General features: G+C 33.9%; 2 protein-coding genes and 1 long non-coding RNA gene across 3 annotated transcripts; 2 read left to right on the forward strand and 1 right to left on the reverse strand.

Annotated features, from left to right (window-relative positions):
• The first annotated feature begins 46 nt into the window (after positions 1–46).
• LOC123317740 (serine/threonine-protein phosphatase 6 regulatory ankyrin repeat subunit B-like) lies at positions 47–2,894 on the forward strand. The gene is made up of 3 exons (XM_044904350.1): positions 47–204; positions 1,811–2,803; positions 2,874–2,894. The coding sequence occupies exons 1-3, from the start codon at positions 139–141 to the stop codon at positions 2,892–2,894; spliced, it is 1,080 nt and encodes a 359-aa protein (XP_044760285.1). The 5' UTR covers positions 47–138.
• A 1,100-nt stretch (positions 2,895–3,994) lies between these two features.
• Positions 3,995–6,714, reverse strand: LOC123317470. Its single transcript, XR_006538167.1, has 2 exons — positions 5,861–6,714; positions 3,995–4,574 (listed from the first exon to the last, which is right to left on the reverse strand). It is a non-coding gene; the product is annotated as an uncharacterized LOC123317470 (long non-coding RNA).
• Positions 6,715–10,486: 3,772 nt separating this feature from the next.
• Positions 10,487–14,934, forward strand: LOC123317741 (serine/threonine-protein phosphatase 6 regulatory ankyrin repeat subunit B-like). The gene is made up of 2 exons (XM_044904351.1): positions 10,487–11,321; positions 14,825–14,934. The coding sequence occupies exons 1-2, from the start codon at positions 10,487–10,489 to the stop codon at positions 14,932–14,934; spliced, it is 945 nt and encodes a 314-aa protein (XP_044760286.1).
• Positions 14,935–20,351: the final 5,417 nt, after the last annotated feature.

Raw genomic sequence — 20,351 nt, forward strand, 5'->3', positions numbered from 1 at the left:
TGCAGAAAAGAAGAAGAACATCTAGAATTCGCACCACTTAACCGGGTTGATGAATAGTTGAGTATTCTGCGATTTGAGTTTCATTAGTGCGAAAGACACTCTGCTTAGTACAAGTCTAAAGTTATTGGTGCTTTCAAAATGTTGTTCCTAAGTGTCGAACTCTTCTTTATTCTGTTTTTGATAGTTATACTATGTGTCAATAAGGTAAGTCCGAATAATTTTGACTCAACGCTAATATTAAGCTACAAAATATGCTAACCGGCTTCATATTTTTATGGAATCTAATAATAGTTTTCTTCAGGTACTTTTTTTCGATCTCTGAAATTCCGTTTGTATACATATTCAGTATGTGTAGTACCTTTGTGTAAAATAATTAATACCTCGATTCATTTCCCTTGAGTAACGGGTAATATTGGCTTAGAATAGAAAAAATTGACGTTGAAAGAGATACTCATATGCGAGGAATATTGAAATCAATTTTCTATAGAACGAATAAGTACTTGAATGCTAAATTCATCGAGGAAATATCAAAGGCTTAACGATACAGTAACATTGGATTGAATATAAGAAATAAATAAATAACTGAACTCAATATTTGGAAGAATAGTTAACTAATGGAAATATGTCCAAGGAATTTATTTTTATTTAAATTATACCAGAACTTTCGTCCTCCATAATTAATTCAACGGGACTATTCTTTCAGGAAATAGGACTAAATTAAAAATATTAATGGTTATACAACTGCCGTGGCGACATTTCGCAGAAGTTGCCTTTTGCATTTTCAGGTCTACAATTTATTCAAAAACATATAATACAAAGTCACATATAATGTCAACAAATCTTATTTACCAAAAAAATTTTTACAGTTTAGCCCCAATTCCAATGCCCCTTTCAAAGCCAGTAAGGTCCCAATTCCAAGAATTCCCATAAATATTTGCTCGTGATCTGACAAGGGCGGGTCTACGGTTATAATTCGCTATGAATATATAACAGAAGTTAAGGAAATTGTTACGAGATGTTAATATTTATGAAGTTTCACAAAAAAAACCTACTTCTAGATTACAGACGAGGGCTAATCAATTGGTAGACAAATTATATAAAAACAACTTTCTAACGGATCAACAGTAGAAAAAAATTAAAAATACAACTCTGTTCCACCTCGATTATATTGTTTGAGAAAAACTCATAAACTGACTGTACACTTAGGACCAATTGTTAATGGAATTGATTCCCTCATTTTCTACCATGATCTGCAATTCTACTTTTCACAAATCGAAGCAAATTCCTAAATTTATCAAATTCTACAGGAATATAAAAATTACATTCTTTCAATCATTTATTTTTTCCAAACTTCAATCAGAATCTGACATCCAATTCAATTTGTCATAGGTATATCATTTATTTTACGAAGAAATTTTTCAATTTTTGAATTCTAAGGAAACTTACATCAATGTTTTACAAAATTCTGTCTCTTTAAAATTGAAAAAATGTTGAACTTGTAATATTCACACCTCTTGAATAACAACCATCCTTGGTATTCTAAATGAACACTTGAACGGTGTACTAATATTGTAACAAAGTATATAATTTGAAATTTTATTAATTCGGAAGAAACTAGAACCGTAACGGTATTCGCTCATCTAAAATACTAGAGCAATCGGAATTCTTCACCTGCTTCATAAATTGTTTGCATCAATATTTCATTTCAAATTGACATTGGCTCTGAAAAAATTGGCTTATGAAAGCGATAAAAAATTCTGGAACTTCAACTGCATCAATTAATTAATTCCTAATTTTTTTTTTCTCACAGAAGGTGTTACTCTTATATGCGAGGAAGAAACTGAAGCAGAACCAGGATAGGATTAACTCCGCTTTCAGAGCTTCAATTTTTGCTGGAGAAGAACATACAATGTTGAAGTTATTGGAAGAGGGGGCGGATGTGAAATGTACCGATGTTATTGGCTATGCTTGTCTTCACCACGCAGTGCTATGCGGACATTACAAATTAATTAAACACCTAGTAATGTATGGCGCTGATATAGAGAAAGAAGGCAATTTTTACGGTTACAAACCAATTCATTTGTGTGTTTATCCGGCCAACAAAGACAAATGCTTGGAAGAGTTACTGAAATATGGTGCTCAACTAGATGCCGTTGACTGTTTGCAAAATACCTTACTACATTTAGTGGTGAAGTTTAGACCCCAAGATATGAATTTTATCGAAAAACTGCTCGATTACGGTTTAGGTCCAAATGCCACAAATATAATAGGAAACAACTGCCTCCACATCATTGCTGCATCTCGCACATGCTCTATCGAAAAGGTCCTGTTTCTGGCGAGGAAACTCATACACAGAGGTGTTGATATCGACCGTAAGAATACATCAATTGGTGAGACACCCTTACAAATAGCATCCCGTACAGGAAAGACGGTTTTGGTCGATCTTCTTCTTCGTGAGGGGGCGGCAATAGACGTGAGGAGCAACATTGGATTGACTGCTTTCGAGCAATTGTTCGTGGAAAATCATCCAATGACGGCCATCATCACCACCTTCATTAAACACATCGCTCTGAGAAAACACCGTGGGGAAAATGTTGAAGACAGTATTTTTAGGAAAATTGCCTCCGATGTGAAACTACAAATCATATATCGCTATTACGACGAAGATTTGGAGTATCTGAAATCCATAAATATAGTTGAAACACACTGGGTAACACTGCATCATATATTATGCTGCGAGAAGAATGAGGTTATCAATTACTTGAGAAACGCTAGTGTCAGGAATAACATTTTTTCACAAGAGGTTTCCACTTTTTATTGGAATGAAATTCGACACAAATTTTCGAAAATCATTAAAATCGTCAAATTTCAAGAGGAGGCCTGTAGAGTTCTGAATATAGTGTTCGATAGTGGAATTCCTTATTTATGTTTAAAGCAAATATGCAAATATTTGTCTGAAGAGGATGTGAAAAAATTGTCCACATTATTGTTGAGAGAAAATACAATTGATTGAAATTATCAGTTTTTGATATTAATTTAACCCAAATCACCTTTTTATTCACCAGAAATTGTCCCTATGAAACGGATTCATCGAAAAAAAATTCACATTTTGCACTTTTCATTCCTCATGTGAAGGGCTAAAATAGCTACTTGACTTGAATCCAAAGGAGATCAAAGTAAGAGGGGAACATATTATTTCTTCAGATCGCAGCTTGCTTTTATCTTATTCTTTAGCTTTTCCAATGTCCATCTTCAAATTAAATTTTATTTTTTCATTATGCCACATTTCAGTTTGAATGATAATACTCAATGTTCTTATTTATACAAATGAAGAATTTTTACTGTTTGACATAAATGGGCAGAAAACAATATTAAAGTCAGTTGTGGATTATTCGTTTGTCACAACACCGTTGCCACAACTAATATCAATTTTTATTACGAAAATGCCGAAAGTGATTGAAAAAAGAGACAGGGTTTCGGGAAATACTATTTAGAATTCAGGTCCGCTCATTTAATATTCTAAAATCCACAATACGTCAGACAGAAGCGAAAATATCAATTGTAAGAAAATTTATATAATGATTCATCTGAATCCAAACGACTTATATTTCAGCTGAATATTTCCACAATCAGAAAGATTGTGAATGAAGAGGATAAAGAAGTATGATTATTATGCTGAACTTGCCTTATACGAATATTTTAAGTTGTCAGTTGTGGCGTCACTCTTGCTCAAAAAAATTAATAAAGAAAACCAATACACAGAAGTGTTTCACTTGGGTTTTTCCTCGGTCAGCTGTCAGTGTAGACGGCGTGGGTTCACAATGATTTTATAAAGGGCGCCAACGTATTTTGAATAAAGTGACTCTTCAAAAATGAAAAACTATATCACATCGGCTAAATACGTAAATACCGACCAGAATATTTCAAATGAGGAAAAGTATATTGTGACAAGTAATAAAAAAAAAAAATTAAAAGGAATTGAGAAGAACCTGGAGAATATGAAAAGAATTTAATATGTAACGTCGAATTCGAGCACAATTCTAGCGAAATTTCCAACAAAATCTTGAGCCTAACATTAAGTAGTAACGTAATAATATTAAAGCTTTCACAAAAAAATATTGAAGGTGCACCTCACTTGATCAAGATCAGTTGACAAATTTTGTATTTAAACAATAATGATCATTTATATGTGTATTTACTCTATAGGTTCAGATATTCAGATATTCACTTATTAATGTCAAAACTCCAAAATCAACTTCACTAGAAAAGTTCCTATGTCACAAGGTATTCTTGATTGGTACCAGCAATCGAAAGCGAAATTATCTGTACATACCAGTTTGATGAACAGCAGGATTGAAACTATTATTAAAACTACGTCACCAATTCTCAATCCTGTGAGTCCAAACTCGTGAAGACAAAAATTGAACATAAACCAAAAATCTGCAGCGCTCGTTCAGTATCCTTGATGTTCTTGGGTCTTAGGTAAATTGAATTCTCTGTCGACAGCACTCTTATATTTTACGTTATATTCCAAACGTAAACTCAAGAAGAAAAAGTCGGGAAAAAAAAAGGCCCTTGAACAATGGTATGTACGATATTAATCGTTCTAGATGAAGATATAAACTATTAACGAATGTATGAAAAAAAAACTCACTTTGATGTTGTCTGGCCTAATGGAGAAAGATACTCTTTCAATACACTCCAATGATCCCCAAATTTGGGTATTATATTGCTTCATCAAATAACCAACTCGCAATACAATATTGAAAGAAATCAGGAAAATATTTTTATCCCAAAACTCTTGGATTTCCACAGAATAAATCGAAATATCTACTTTCCCAATTTCGAGTACGAAAGTGAATTCTTTCTTGAAGGAAATTACCGTATCTGGCACATATGGAAAAAAAAACCGATTAACATTCCCCGAGATAATTTAAATTAGTCGAACTCGAAATCAGTAGGCAACCCAAATTACTATACGAAGTATTTTGTGCTGCAATGAAATTGAACGCTACACAGTCCATGGTGTGAAAGTAAAGTTTGGTATTGTGATTAAAAACAGGGAAGTGAGTGATATTATTTGACAAAAGCTTACTCGCTATAGGAAATACAAAATCTATGTCCGCCATTTGAAGATGCATAAATTGCAATTCCATTATGTGAAACGAAAATCTCCAAAAGAAGGTTTTTGAGCAAAAATACATCTTTTACCTGACAGGATAGGTCTCTTTTTTGGGATCTAGCGCCTTCTATAATCTACAGTAAAACGAATTATATAAGAATTCTTATTTTCAAGAAAAAACTCCTACAACTAAATTTTCTTGTTTCTACTGTCAAAATAACCATTATTATCAATTTTTGTGTTTTCAATATCCCGAAACCATATATTTGGCATATAATTAGTTAGCAATATCAATAGTTTCCAGATTTTATTTTAGTTTTGAATAACCCGGTATGTTCCTTCAGAATTTATGTAGGTACTGTGTATATCACGTGAGTGGATCCCTGGATTTTGTACCTAATTCGTTGAGCAAAATCTTGAAGTGAATAATCAATTTGATGATATTTTAGGGTACATATATCAAAATATGATATCGGAAAAACTATCCAACATACGCATGGGAAGGTATCATGGTAAACAACCATTTTCGTCGACTGGCTTAGAAATTAATGGTACATAGAGACTATTTCTAACCTTTTTTCAGATTCCATCAATTTCTTACAAAATAACTCCGAGGAAATTTGAAATCGAAATTCGGAAACTATGCATCCATGTTGTGTATGGTTCAAAAAATACTTGATGTCAAATGTGAGAAAATGGATAAAACTAATTCGACAAATTTCATTTTTTAAACCATACCTATAGACAACATGGATACATTTTTCGTTGATGCTTTTTACTCAGAGTTGTTTCATTAAACACAGCGTCCGTAGCTTGGTGGTTAGAAGCCAGAAGCGTCGACTCAGTATTTCGCAACCGTAAGGTACTGAGTTCGATCCTGGGCTAGAGAAGGAATTTTCTTGTCCATACGGGTACGAGCCACCATTCACTGTTGTGTTCGAATTAACAGTGCTGCGCCTAAGGTGGCGTAAGGACACAGTAAGCCAGAACAAAACTTATTCTCCGAACTCGTACAAGCTTACGGAGCTTCTGAGGCGTACTTCGGTACCTGTGGAGAATCAGGATAATATAATATATGAATATTAATGAAATATAAATATAAAACTAACATTGTATGAATATATTCATGCAATTTGTAAATGACTAGTTAATTTATGGTCGAAAAACAGTGGGTCTTTCAAATATATTTTTTTGAGCAGCCCCCTGAAGATGGCATGTGAAAATAAATGTTTAATTTTCTCCTTAGTAACCATCAATCAAATTTTGTAGTTGTTCTATAGGCAATAAAAAATTGGTGGTGTTTCTCTATAATGTCAGCATGATATACGCCAACTAGGTAAAAACTGTCACTTTGCAGGAAATGACGAGAGATCTTATTTGTTCAAAATGAATCAAGCTATCAAAAATTGATTTCTCAAAAGTATTATATGCATAAGTAAAAAACTTTTCGCGAAACGATTTAAGAGGTGTTTTTTTCTACCCCTTGCAATTATATGAAAACATCGCAGAATTTTTTGATCGCCTTCTCGCTTCCCCAAAATGTCTGCTCAATTTTTTGACATTTTTCTGAATTGTAAGAAAAAAAATCGCGTTTCAGTTTCCATCCTTTGGGGATGTTCATTAAAACGTCTTTTTCATAGCACTTCATGCTAGCTACTCCACTGAACCCTCACCAGAACTACTTTTTCGTTCTAAGTGTGCCGGTCTGGAAGAAAATTCCCGGGCCGGTTCGATGTAGCCCATATCTGCTTCTGTTCAATATCCAAGGTTGGGGAGTTATGCCCATTTTAATGACGTAAGGTCGAAAAAAAAACGGAAAAATTATGGATTGCATAAAAACCGGATTTCTTGGTGAAAAGCAAAAATATTATATGATAAATAAGAAATATGGAAATTTAGTTGTAGAATCAACCCATGGAGACGGCTGTCAACCTTAAACATAACTACCCCACACTCATAAAATTATGAGTTGGGGCATCAATATGTGCCTGCCAGATCTAGGTGTTTTTAATATTATTGTATTTTCAAAAAAAAACTACAATTAAATCCAAATGAACAAATTTCGTATGAAGTATAAGTATCTGCCGCAGTTTGAGATCGTTTCTCACTTTCTAAAAGAACAATATTTTTGAGAATATTCCAGATGAATTAACTGTGAAATTATGAATGTCTGAAATTACCTGGTATTCTCTCACTTCACCGTTAAATTATACCGTACTTAACCTTTCAGAAATCAATTTGCACAGCAACACTTTGTAAAGTGAGAGCGTACCCCAAAATCCCATTATACCTATCAAATTATTCCTGGAATGGACTAACATTTCCTAGAATCATGAAGGAATATTTTTCCCAAAATTTTATGATGTTGATCCCAATAACAAAAGGTATTCGATAAGAAAATACTTAACGATAAAGTTCACGAATAGACATGCTCCTTTCTTCAAAAGAATCTACAATTTTTATGTGCCCCATACAAACTGCATACTCTCCTAGAAGAACTATGTCAAGAATTTTTTCCTTATTGTCACATATTGGCAATGTAATGACGTATTCACGACCAGCTAAAGCGATATAAATATTACAGAATCAAAAAGTCAAAAACAAAAATTGTATTTCGACACTTTTATTTTTCATATTTTTCATTTTTGTATGATCTATATTTTATCATATATGTCTTTTTATTTTCCGATGGAAAAGTTTCTACTTCGGCGGAATTCCCAAATATGTGCGATCTTCAAAGTACCGAGAGGAGAAAAACCTAATATACACGGTGTATCAGAGTAGGTATAACAAACGGTAGATGTTACAAATGGATTTTATAAATTTTTTTTGCTCGGTTTATTTCTGAGATACAGGATGTCATAATTACGAGAAATTATCAGATTTCGGCAGAATTTGAAGAGTGTGTCTGCTTTTAGAGAAAACAATGTTTGTCAGATTGAATATTTGCTTCAATTTGCCTCTTGTTATACCTAACTTCCATAATTTGTCTAGAAACATTTTCTTAATTCCCTTACTATATTATATTCTTCTGATTTCTGATTTTCTCAGAAACGGTCAGGATTAGACTCAATTTATTTTCCCTTTCGCAAGAGAAGCGAAAGAGAAATCAAATAGGTTCCATGTCCACATCTTGTTCTTATTCTTTTGAGAACCATTCACCCTCCTTTACTACATTTATGTCTATACTAATGAATAATATTGAAGTATCTCACTGTAATTTTCGAATTCTATCTATCCGTTGAATGATTCTTTTAAATTGTGCCGCAAAAAAGTTATGAGAAAAAATAATACAATTCATCTCCGTTCATTTAAATTTGCCGGTGTGTGTAGTAATAAAATTAAAAATCTTCATTATCTACTCGAATCTAACGAATTATTGGGACAAGTTCATCTATCCAATATTCGGAAATAAATAGGCGTTCCAGGATTCATGATTCGCAGCTTCAAAAAGTTCAGAGATATGATTTTTCTCTCAATTTTTTCCCTATCAAATTTGAATAAAAAGGGGCTGTAGATTAGCCTGAAGGATATGCCTATAAAACTGAATATCACCAACCGAATGACTTCATCTTATGAGGGTACGCTTGCTCAGGTATAATTTGAAATTTCGAAGCCCAGTCTATAATGAGTCATAGTTGACAATTTCCATGAAACGAACCGAAGTTTATTATTATTGTTCGGAAGAAAAAGATGCAGAAAAGAAGAAGAACATCTAGAATTCTCACCACTTAACCGGGTTGATGAATAGTTAAGTATTCTGCGATTTGAGTTTCATTAGTGCGAAAGACACTCTGCTTAGTACAAGTCTAAAGTTATTGGTGCTTTCAAAATGTTGTTCCTAAGTGTCGAACTCTTCTTTATTCTGTTTTTGATAGTTATACTATAAGTCAATAAGGTAAGTCCGAATAATTTTGACTCAACGCTAATATTAAGCTACAAAATATGCTAACCGGCATATTTTTATGGAATCTAATAATAGTTTTCTTCAGGTACTTTTTTTCGATCTCTGAAATTCCGTTTGTATACATATTCAGTATGTGTAGTACCTTTGTGTGAAATAATTAATACCTCGATTCATTTCCCTTGAGTAACGGGTAATATTGGCTTAGAATAGAAAAAATTGACGTTGAAAGAGATACTCATATGCGAGAAATATTGAAATCAATTTTCTATAGAACGAATAAATACTTGAATGCTAAATTCATTGAGGAAATATCAAAGGATTAACGATACAGTAACATTGGGTTGAATATAAGAAATAAATAACTGAACTCAATATTTGGAAGAATAGTTAACTAATGGAAATATGTCCAAGGAATTTATTTTTATTTAAATTATACCAGAACTTTCGTCCTCCATAATTAATTCAACGGGTCTATTCTTTCAGGAAATAGGACTAAATAAAAAATATTAATGGTTATACAACTGCCGTGGCGACATTTCGCAGAAGTTGCCTTTTGCATCTTCAGGTCTACAATTTATTCAAAAACATATAATACAAAGTCACATATAATGTCAACAAATCTTATTTACCAAAAAAATTTTTACAGTTTAGCCCCAATTCCAATGCCCCTTTCAAAGCCAGTAAGGTCCCAATTCCAAGAATTCCCATAAATATTTGCTCGTGATCTGACAAGGGCGGGTCTACGGTTATAATTCGCGACCAATTGTTAATGGAATTGATTCCCTCATTTTCTACCATGATCTGCAATTCTACTTTTCACAAATCGAAGCAAATTCCTTAATTCATCAAATTCTACAGGAATATAAAAATTACATTCTTTCAATCATTTATTTTTTCCAAACTTCAATCAGAATCTGACATCCAATTTAATTTGTCATAGGTATATCATTTATTTTACGAAGAAATTTTTAACTTTTTGAATTCTAAAGAAACTTACATCAATGTTTTACAAAATTCTGTCTCTTAAAATTGAAAAAATGTTGAACTTGTAATATTCGCACCTCTTGAGTAACAACCATACTTGGTATTCTAACTGAAAACTTGAACGGTGTACTAATATTGTTACAAAGTATATAATTTGAAATTTTATTAATTCGGAAGAAACTAGAACCGTAACGGTATTCGCTCATCTAAAATACTAGAGCAATCAAAATTCTTCACCTGCTTCATGAATTGTTTGCATCAATATTTCATTTCGAATTGACATTGGCTCTGAAAAAATTGGCTTATGAAAGCGATAAAAAATTCTGGAACTTCAACTGCATCAATTAATTAATTCCTAATTTTTTTTCTCACAGAAGGTGTTACTCTTATATGCGAGGAAGAAACTGAAGCAGAACCAGGATAGGATTAACTCCGCTTTCAGAGCTTCAATTTTTGCTGGAGAAGAACATACAATGTTGAAGTTATTGGAAGAGGGGGCGGATGTGAAATGCACCGACGTTATTGGCTATGCTTGTCTACACCACGCAGTGCTATGCGGACATTACAAATTAATTAAACACCTAGTAATGTATGGCGCTGATATAGAGCAAGAAGGCAATTTTTACGGTTACAAACCAATTCATTTGTGTGTTTATCCGGCCAACAAAGACAAATGCTTGGAAGAGTTACTGAAATATGGTGCTCAACTAGATGCCGTTGACTGTTTGCAAAATACCTTACTACATTTAGTGGTGAAGTTTAGACCCCAAGATATGAATTTTATCGAAAAACTGCTCGATTACGGTTTAGGTCCAAATGCCACAAATATAATAGGAAACAACTGCCTCCACATCATTGCTGCATCTCGCACATGCTCTATCGAAAAGGTCCTGTTTCTGGCGAGGAAATTCATACACAGAGGTGTTGATATCGACCGTAAGAATACATCAATTGGTGAGACACCCTTACAAATAGCATCCCGTACAGGAAAGACGGTTTTGGTCGATCTTCTTCTTCGTGAGGGGGCGGCAATAGACGTGAGGAGCAACATTGGATTGACTGCTTTCGAGCAATTGTTCGTGGAAAATCATCCAATGACGGCCATCATCACCACCTTCATTAAACACATCGCTCTGAGAAAACACCGTGGGGAAAATGTTGTAGACAGTATTTTTAGGAAAATTGCCTCCGATGTGAAACTACAAATCATATATCGCTATTACGACGAAGATTTGGAGTATCTGAAATCCATAAATATAGTTGAAACACACTGGGTAACACTGCATCATATATTATGCTGCGAGAAGAGTGAGGTTATCAATTACTTGAGAAACGCTAGTGTCAGGAATAACATTTTTTCACAAGAGGTTTCCACTTTTTATTGGAATGAAATTCGACACAAATTCTCGAAAATCATTGAAATCGTCAAATTTCAAGAGGAGGCCTGTAGAGTTCTGAATATAGTGTTCGATAGTAGAATTCCTTATTTATGTTTGAAGCAAATATGCAAATATTTGTCGGAAGAGGATGTGAAAAAATTGTCCACATTATTGTTGAGAGAAAATACAATTGATTGAAATTATCAGTTTTTGATATTAATTCAACACAAATCACTTTTTTATTCACCAGAAATTGTCCCTATGAAACGGATTCATCGAAAAAAATTCACATTTTGCGCTCTTCATTCCTCATGTGAAGGGCTAAAATAGCTACTTGACTTAAATCCAAAGGAGATCAAAGTAAGAGGGGAACATATTATTTCTTCAGATCGCAGCTTGCTTTTATCTTATTCTATAGCTTTTTCAATGTCCATCTTCAAATTAAATTTTATTTTTTCATTATGCCACATTTCAGTTTGAATGATAATACTCAATGTTCTTATTTATACAAATGAAGAATTTTTACTGTTTGACATAAATGGGCAGAAAACAATATTAAAGTCAGTTGTGGATTATTCGTTTGTCACAACACCGTTGCCACAACTAATATCAATTTTTATTACGAAAATGCCGAAAGTGATTGAAAAAAGAGACAGGGTTTCGGGATATACTATTTAGAATTCAGGTCCGCTCATTTAATATTCTAAAATCCACAATACGTCAGACAGAAGCGAAAATATCAATTGTGAGAAAATTTATATAATGTTTCATCTGAATCCAAACGACTTATATTTCAGCTGAATATTTCCACAATCAGAAAGATTGTGAATGAAGAGGATGACAAAGAATTTCCTTCTTTCGGGAGACCCAAAAAAGTGGTACATTTGAGAATTTTATGCTTGAGTGAATTAATTGCGAAAAGTTTACTACAGGATTCTCGATGAATGTCATCGTAGAATATGTTCCCGAAAATTGATTTTTCTAATCTTCATTTGAGTTGCCTATACATTGTCAATGTTTTAAGGTACCAATTATCAATTATCATTATTATATCAATGTATTAAGATGAACAGCCACAAATACGCGCCAGTTGTCCTGTTAATTGTTTATTCAGGTGAAATTTTTTTTCAAAGGTGAAGTCATCTTGACAATTCCCCTATATACAGGTCTAATTTTTAGTAGAGGTACTCTACAGGTTCCAAGGTATGTCCCCTTATATTAATCTGACACGCTCGAGTATATCCCGAATTTCCCTCTTCGGCTCCCCAACTACAAGTGTCACTTGACTTAGAAATTGGAAGCCAAACTTATATTCTGAGAGGGATAGCCAATTTTTGGAGTCCGGTGGATAGCGCAGGTATAATTCAATATACTTCCTACTGTAGGAGAAATGATGGGCAGTTGGGAGAATATAATGATTTAGAAAAAATATATAAGAAATGATATAGTAATTAATCCTAACATGCTTTTATACACGATCTTATTTTGAATATAGTTCTTAGTTGAGTGTTATATTTGTTTAAGTAGTTTGGGTAGATTTTTTTTATTGATATCCAATAATCAAGTACGAAAAATATCAGTACCTCTTTCAATTACTGATTACTCACTGCTCTCTTATCCGCTGCTTTTGCAGTGGAACGATAAAAAGACTGAATTTTATAGAAAGCTACCAAAAGATTCTATTTTACGAGTTCAAATTACCAATGCTATGATTCTGATATTGTAGAAATGTTTTATGAAAACTTCTGGAACATGTAAGTAGGTTTTTTATAATTTCCAGGGTATACAGGGTTAATTATATTATTTTTACTGGTTTCACTCTTTAATCGGCAACACACAATTTTGTGTGTCTTCGATATTAAGTTCGTCGTTACTTCTTCTAAATAACGGTCGCGTCTCGACTGATGTTATTTTTCAACACTTTTCAACAAATTTTTGAAGAACTGAATACTAAAATATTTTTTCAATTTCCGTCTGAATTGACAACTCCCTAGCCTTCCCATTTTCTATCAGTTTCTCATTATTCAAACAATAGGAACAACAATAGAACAGCAACAACAACGTCAAAAGTTAATCAAGGGTAATAAAAATATCTTCCTACATGTATGTACCTTATTGGTGTTTACATTGAAAATATGTATGTTTGTCCTAATACCTATTGAATTAATAATGAATCCAAATTTATATGCTACTCAGATACTCACAATTTTTTTATATACCTTGCTTTATGAGTTGCGGTGATTTTCATGGAAAAAATGGTGAAACCAGTGGGTCACACTCCTTTGAATAATTCTTCTGGACAAATTTCTTCAGGAGAACTTCAATATCTTCAGAATATTCGAAATGGCAATAAACTCCCAAACATGTCATAAAAAAAAAGTTTTACGACGTTTCGATTGTTAAAACCTATGGGCAGAGTATGGTCAATATAAGTGCCTAGTTATTCTAGGAATCCTATATTCAATCTGAAGGAAAATTCAAATGTTATTTTCAAAATATTAACAGATTTATGTTCAGGGGCGGATTGGACCGCCGGGTAACCGGGAAAATTCCCGGTGGTTCGGTTGATTTTTGTGCCAGCGGGCTGGTCAGATCGTACCATTCGTTTTTGTCTCCGGCGAAACATGTTTCACGTCGATAACTTTATTTTTACAAATATTGAAACCGATTCAAAATGAATGTTGGGAAAACTACCAACAAATATATGTTTCAATAAGTTTTGAAAATAATACTGATAATAGTAAATTATTATTGAACAATTGGCATAAACAAGGTGAATTGAAACGTAATGAAAATACTGAAGTTGCAAAAAACTACACGTGATTGTAAGTATGATTATTATGCTGAACTTGCCTTATACGAATATTTTAAGTTGCCCAGTCCATGGTGTGAAAGTAAAGTTTGGTATTGTGATTAAAAACAGGGAAGTGAGTGATATTATTTGACAGAAGCTTACTCGCTATAGGAAATACAAAATCTATGTCCGCCATTTGAAGATGCATAAATTGCAATTCCATTATGTGAAACGAAAATCTCCAAAAGAAGGTTTTTGAGCAAAAATACATCTTTTACCTGACAGGATAGGTCTCTTTTTTGGGATCTAGCGCCTTCTATAATCTACAGTAAAACGAATTATATAAGAATTCTTATTTTCAAGAAAAAACTCCTACAACTAAATTTTCTTGTTTCTACTGTCAAAATAACCATTATTATCAATTTTTGTGTTTTCAATATCCCGAAACCATATATTTGCCATATAATTAGTTAGCAATATCAATAGTTTCCAGATTTTATTTTAGTTTTGAATAACCCGGTATGTTCCTTCAGAATTTATGTAGGTACTGTGTATATCACGTGAGTGGATCCCTGGATTTTGTACCTAATTCGTTGAGCAAAATCTTGAAGTGAATAATCAATTTGATGATATTTTAGGGTACATATATCAAAATATGATATCGGAAAAACTATCCAACATACGCATGGGAAGGTATCATGGTAAACAACCATTTTCGTCGACTGGCTTAGAAATTAATGGTACATAGAGACTATTTCTAACCTTTTTTCAGATTCCATCAATTTCTTACAAAAAATCATTTTTAATAAATCTCTGGCTACTGGTGTCTTTCCAACCTACTGGAAATTGGGCTGCATCATTCCCATACACAAGGGTGGTAACAGGGCGTCGATTAGTAACCATAGACCAATAAGCAAGCTTTGTGTGTTCGAAAAAATCTTTGAGTCCTTGGTCTACCCACATCTTTTTCACTTAGTAAAGACTCAGATTATTCCTGAACAATGCGGATTTTTTAAGGGGAGATCGGTTGAGACTAACTTGTTGAGTTTTGTCGAGTATCTGACCGATAAGCTTGACGAGCGGGAGCAGGTTGATGCAGTGTATACTGATTTCAGCAAGGCTTTTGACAAAGTTGACATATCCAGTCTTTTGTCTGGGCTTGCTGAGGTCGGGGATCACGGTGCTTTGCTGCGGTGGTTTAAGTCCTATTTGGAGAACAGAAGTCAGTTTGTTGCGGTTCAGGGTTTTCGTTCCGAATGCTTTGTTTCTGCGTCGGGTGTGCCTCAGGGGTCTCATTTGGGTCCGCTGCTTTTTTTGGTGTTTACCAATGGAATAGGGAAATGTTTCAAGAAATGCAGATTTCTGCTATTTGCGGACGATTTGAAAATTTTTATTGTGGTTCGCAGCATCCATGACTGCATTGCTATGCAGGGAGAGCTGACTGAATTCTGTGGGTACTGCAGAAATAAAGGCTTAGTTCTCAATATTTCTAAATGCTCAGTGGTCTCTTTCACTGGAAGTAATCGTCCTTTTCTTTTTGATTATTCTATCGACAATACGACTCTTTCTAGAACAGAAATAGTCAGAGACCTGGGAGTGGTTCTCGACTCCAAACTAACTTTCCGTCATCATTTCAAGTCTGTGGTCAACAACAGCAATAGGATGCTTGGCTTCATTACAAGACAATGCAGAGACTTCAAAAATATACATTCATTATTAGCTGTTTATTATGCTTTCATATTCAGTAGACTAAATTTTGCAACTTCTGTATGGAGTCCTCATTACAATGTCCATATTTCGAGGCTCGAAAATGTTCAGAAAAAATTCCTGAGATTTCTCAGTTACAAGTCCGGTCTCTTGACCCAGAGAGGTAATGCTGAAAATTATTCATTAAGGCAAAAACATTTTAATGTGGTCAGTTTAGAATATCGTAGAACTATAAATAATGTACTGATGCTCCAAAAACTTTTGAATGGCTCATTGGAGTCAGAATTCCTTCAAGACTGTATTACCTTTTATACCCCGAGTAGATCACTGAGGAAACATGACATCTTTTGCCTCCCTAGGAGAAATACTGTTTCTGCTCAAAACTCTCCTTTGTATCGTATGCAAAAGGAAACTTGCATGTTTGCTGAGATATGTGACATATTTTTCGACGGTTCGACGGCGGTCAAGCGGAAAATGTTGAGAAAATATTTCGAAGAACTTTGACTTTTCTTTTTGACACCTAATATTTTGTTTTATTGGGATATCATTTCTTGGATTTTTTTTTTTTTATTACTAGGTTAAGCCTCATATGTGCTGATTTTTGATTGTACCAAATGCAATTCAATTCACAAATTGTTCACTTTTCTATAATATTTTGTGAATATCTTTTTGGGTGTGGAAATCACCTGTGTGTATTCCTGAGTTGATAAATAAATAAATAAATGAATAAATAAAATAACCCCGAGGAAATTTGAAATCGAAATTCGGAAACTATGCATCCATGTTGTGTATGGTTCAAAAAATACTTGATGTCAAATGTGAGAAAATGGATAAAACTAATTCGACAAATTTTATTTTTTAAACCATACTTATAGACAACATGGATACATTTTTCGTTGATGCTTTTTACTCAGAGTTGTTTCATTAAACATAGCGTGAGTAGCTTGGTGGTTAGAAGCGTCGGCTCAGTATTTCGCAACCGTAAGGTACTGAGTTCGATCCCGGGCTAGAGAAGGAATTTTCTTGTCCATACGGGTACGGGCCACCATTCACTGTTGTGTTCGAATTAACAGTGCTGCGCCTAAGGTGGCGTAAGGACACAGTAAGCCAGAACAAAACTGATTCTCCGAACTCGTACAAGCTTACGGAGCTTCTGAGGCGTACTTCGGTACCTATGGAGAATCAGGATAATATAATATATGAATATTAATGAAATATAAATATAAAACTAACATTGTATGAATATATTCATGCAATTTGTTAATGAGTAGTTAATTTATGGTCGAAAAACAGTGGGTCTTTTAAATATTTTTTTTCGAGCAGCCCCCTGAAGATGGCATGTGAAAATAAATGTTTAATTATCTCCTTAGTAACCATCAATCAAATTTTGTAGTTGTTCTATAGGCAATAAAAAATTGGTGGTGTTTCTCTATAATGTCAGCATGATATACGCCAACTAGGTAAAAACTGTCACTTTGCAGGAAATGACGAGAGATCTTATTTGTTCAAAATAAATCAAGCTATCAAAAATTGATTTCTCAAAAGTATTATATGCATAAGTAAAAAACTTTTCGCGAAACGATTTAAGAGGTGTTTTTTTCTACCCCTTGCAATTATATGAAAATATCGCAGAATTTTTTGATCGCCTTCTCGCTTCCCCAAAATGTCTGCTCAATTTTTTGACATTTTTCTGAATTGTAAGAAAAAAAATCGCGTTTCAGTTGCCATTCTTTGGGGATGTTCATTAAAACGTCTTTTTCATAGCACTTCATGCTAGCTACTCCACTGAACCCTCACCAAAACTACTTTTTTCGTTCTAAGTGTGCCGGTCTGGAAGAAAATTCCCGGGCCGGTTCGATGTAGCCCATATCTGCTTCTGTTTATGTTCAATATCCTAGGTTGGGGAGTTATGCCCATTTTAATGACGTAAGGTCGAAAAAAAACGGAAAGATTATGGATTGCATAAAAACCGGATTTCTTGGTGAAAAGCAAAAATATATTCTTTCGAATGCGCGGCCATATCAATGGAATTAGTAAACAAAAAAATTATCATTGCTTCAGTGTATAGATCCTCCAATGCTTCAAAAAGTGATTAAATCTCTTCTTCGAGAAGTTGATAATCCTTGTACAATTGTTATCTGATATGAACGTGGACTACCTGATAGCAGGCTATTTTAATATTCACACTGAACCATCATCTAAAGATTCCAACAAATATAAATTCTCACATATCATCGAATCAGTCAATGATTAATTGCTCATCAGCACTCCAACACGAAAAACAGCATGTATCGACAATATAATTACACATCTCGACAATGTACAATCAGCCTATACAGAACAACCACACCTTTCAGATCATTTGGCACAAATTGTATCCTTCGAGCTTGTTAGTTCGCAGAAGTCATACAAATCAACAACTGTACGTACAATAAATGAGGTAGGCCTTACAATGTTCAATGAATATTTGTCAGAACTTAACTGGGAGTTTGTATATAGTATACCTCCAGAAGATGTAAATTCTCAATGATACCAATTCATAGCTTTATATAAAGATATGTTTCAGATTTATTTTCCAACGAAAGTGATCAAATTAACACCTAAAAATGCACCATTGAATAATCCAGAAATCAAAAGGCTTAAAAGTATATTAGATATTTTTTATGTAATTTCAAGCAATAATACGGAACTGGAACCAGCTTATAAGAAACTTAAGTTAACATATGATGCAACAATCAAAAAGCGAAACAGGATTTTTACTTTGAAAAATTCAACAACTCGGCAAATAAAAATTAAACAATTTGGTCACTCATCAATAACAAAACTGGTAGAAACACTAGCATAAATCAACTTGATAAGCTAGGTCTCCACAAGAAGTTGTAAACAATTTCTTGTGTTTCGAGGTCCTGAATCACATTCTCACTTGCATTCTCCATCACATGTTAATTTTGTGAAGCGCGTGGAAAATTCATTCTACATGTTCGACGTAACTGAATCTGAAATTCATCAAGTTGTAAAAATACTAAGCAATAAAAAAAGTACAGGCCAAGACGGAATACCAATAAATGTCATAAAAAAAACAATAAACAACATAGTTCAGCCTCTTGCATATATTATTAATAATAGTTTTAAATATGGAATTTTTCCTGAAAAACTCAAAACAACTGTTATAAAACCAACTTTCAAAAAGAATGATCCTACTGATCTACGGAATTATAGACCAATTAGTTTACTTGACACTTTCTCGAAAATATTCGAAAAAGTTCTATACAATAGACTATATAGTTTCTTCAGGAAGTTTGGTGTGTTCAATAGTCAGCAACACGGTTTCATTCCCGGTAAAAGCACTGAAACGGCCATTTACAAACTCATTGAGACATTGACTGAGGGTTTGGAGGGAGATGATATATTGTTGGGGTATTTCATTGACTTCTACAAGGCTTTTGACTCGGTTATTCATGAGGTACTCATAACGAAGCTCGAAATCTATGGCATTAGAGATGGACAGCTGGATTTAATTAAAAGTTATTTGCGAGGACGCTTTCAATATGTTGAGTTGAACGTAAATGGAATCGACTATAGATCCACCATAACGGAAATAATAAGAGGTGTGATTAAGGGCAGTATCTAGGTCCATTATTTTACCTTATTTATGTGAATGATATGCCAGAAGTAATTCCTCGGTGGGTGGATGATATTAAGAGGATGGCTGGTAAGAGGTGGATACAAGTGGTACACGATAGGGAGACATGGAAGCGGTTGAAAGAGACCTATGTCCAGGAGTGGACGAATGCAGGTTGAAGAAGAAGAAGAAGAAGAAGAAGAAGAATTCCTCGATTGTATGATTTCTTCTTTAATTACGCGGATGACACCAATATCATACTTCGCCAGAAAATTCTGGCGGCCCTACAGGAACTTCTAAATGCCACATCCGAGTCAATTGAGCGATGGTGTCTGCCGCATAATCTTATCCTCAATGATAACAAAACCGAGTTGGTCCTTTTTTCTCACAAACTAAGAAAATCCGAAAACTTATCGATTACTCTCAATGGTAAGCCAGTTGAGCTGAAAGATCATACCAAATTCCTTGGTGTAACCATCGACAAACACCTTGAGTGGGCCGAACACATTCGTGAACTTCAGGGAAAACTGAACAAGGTAGTATACACACTGCGTGTACTGCGCACTGAGTTTACTGTCGAATTTTTTATGGCAGTATATTTTTCCAACTTCCAGTCCCTTTTAAGTTATGGCGTGATGTTCTGGTGAAATAGCCCACACGCTTTACTTATTCAGAATACAGAAATTCGCCATTAGAAGTATATTCAAGATGAAGTATAGGGAGACCTGTAGAGGTGCATTAAAAAAAAACAATATACTTACTTTACCTGCCCTTTATATATTTAAATGCCTACAATTTGTGTATAAACAGCCTCAATACTTCACAAAGTTCGAAAA

Source organism: Coccinella septempunctata, chromosome 7, assembly GCF_907165205.1.
Source record: "Coccinella septempunctata chromosome 7, icCocSept1.1, whole genome shotgun sequence".
Taxonomy (NCBI): domain Eukaryota; kingdom Metazoa; phylum Arthropoda; class Insecta; order Coleoptera; family Coccinellidae; genus Coccinella; species Coccinella septempunctata.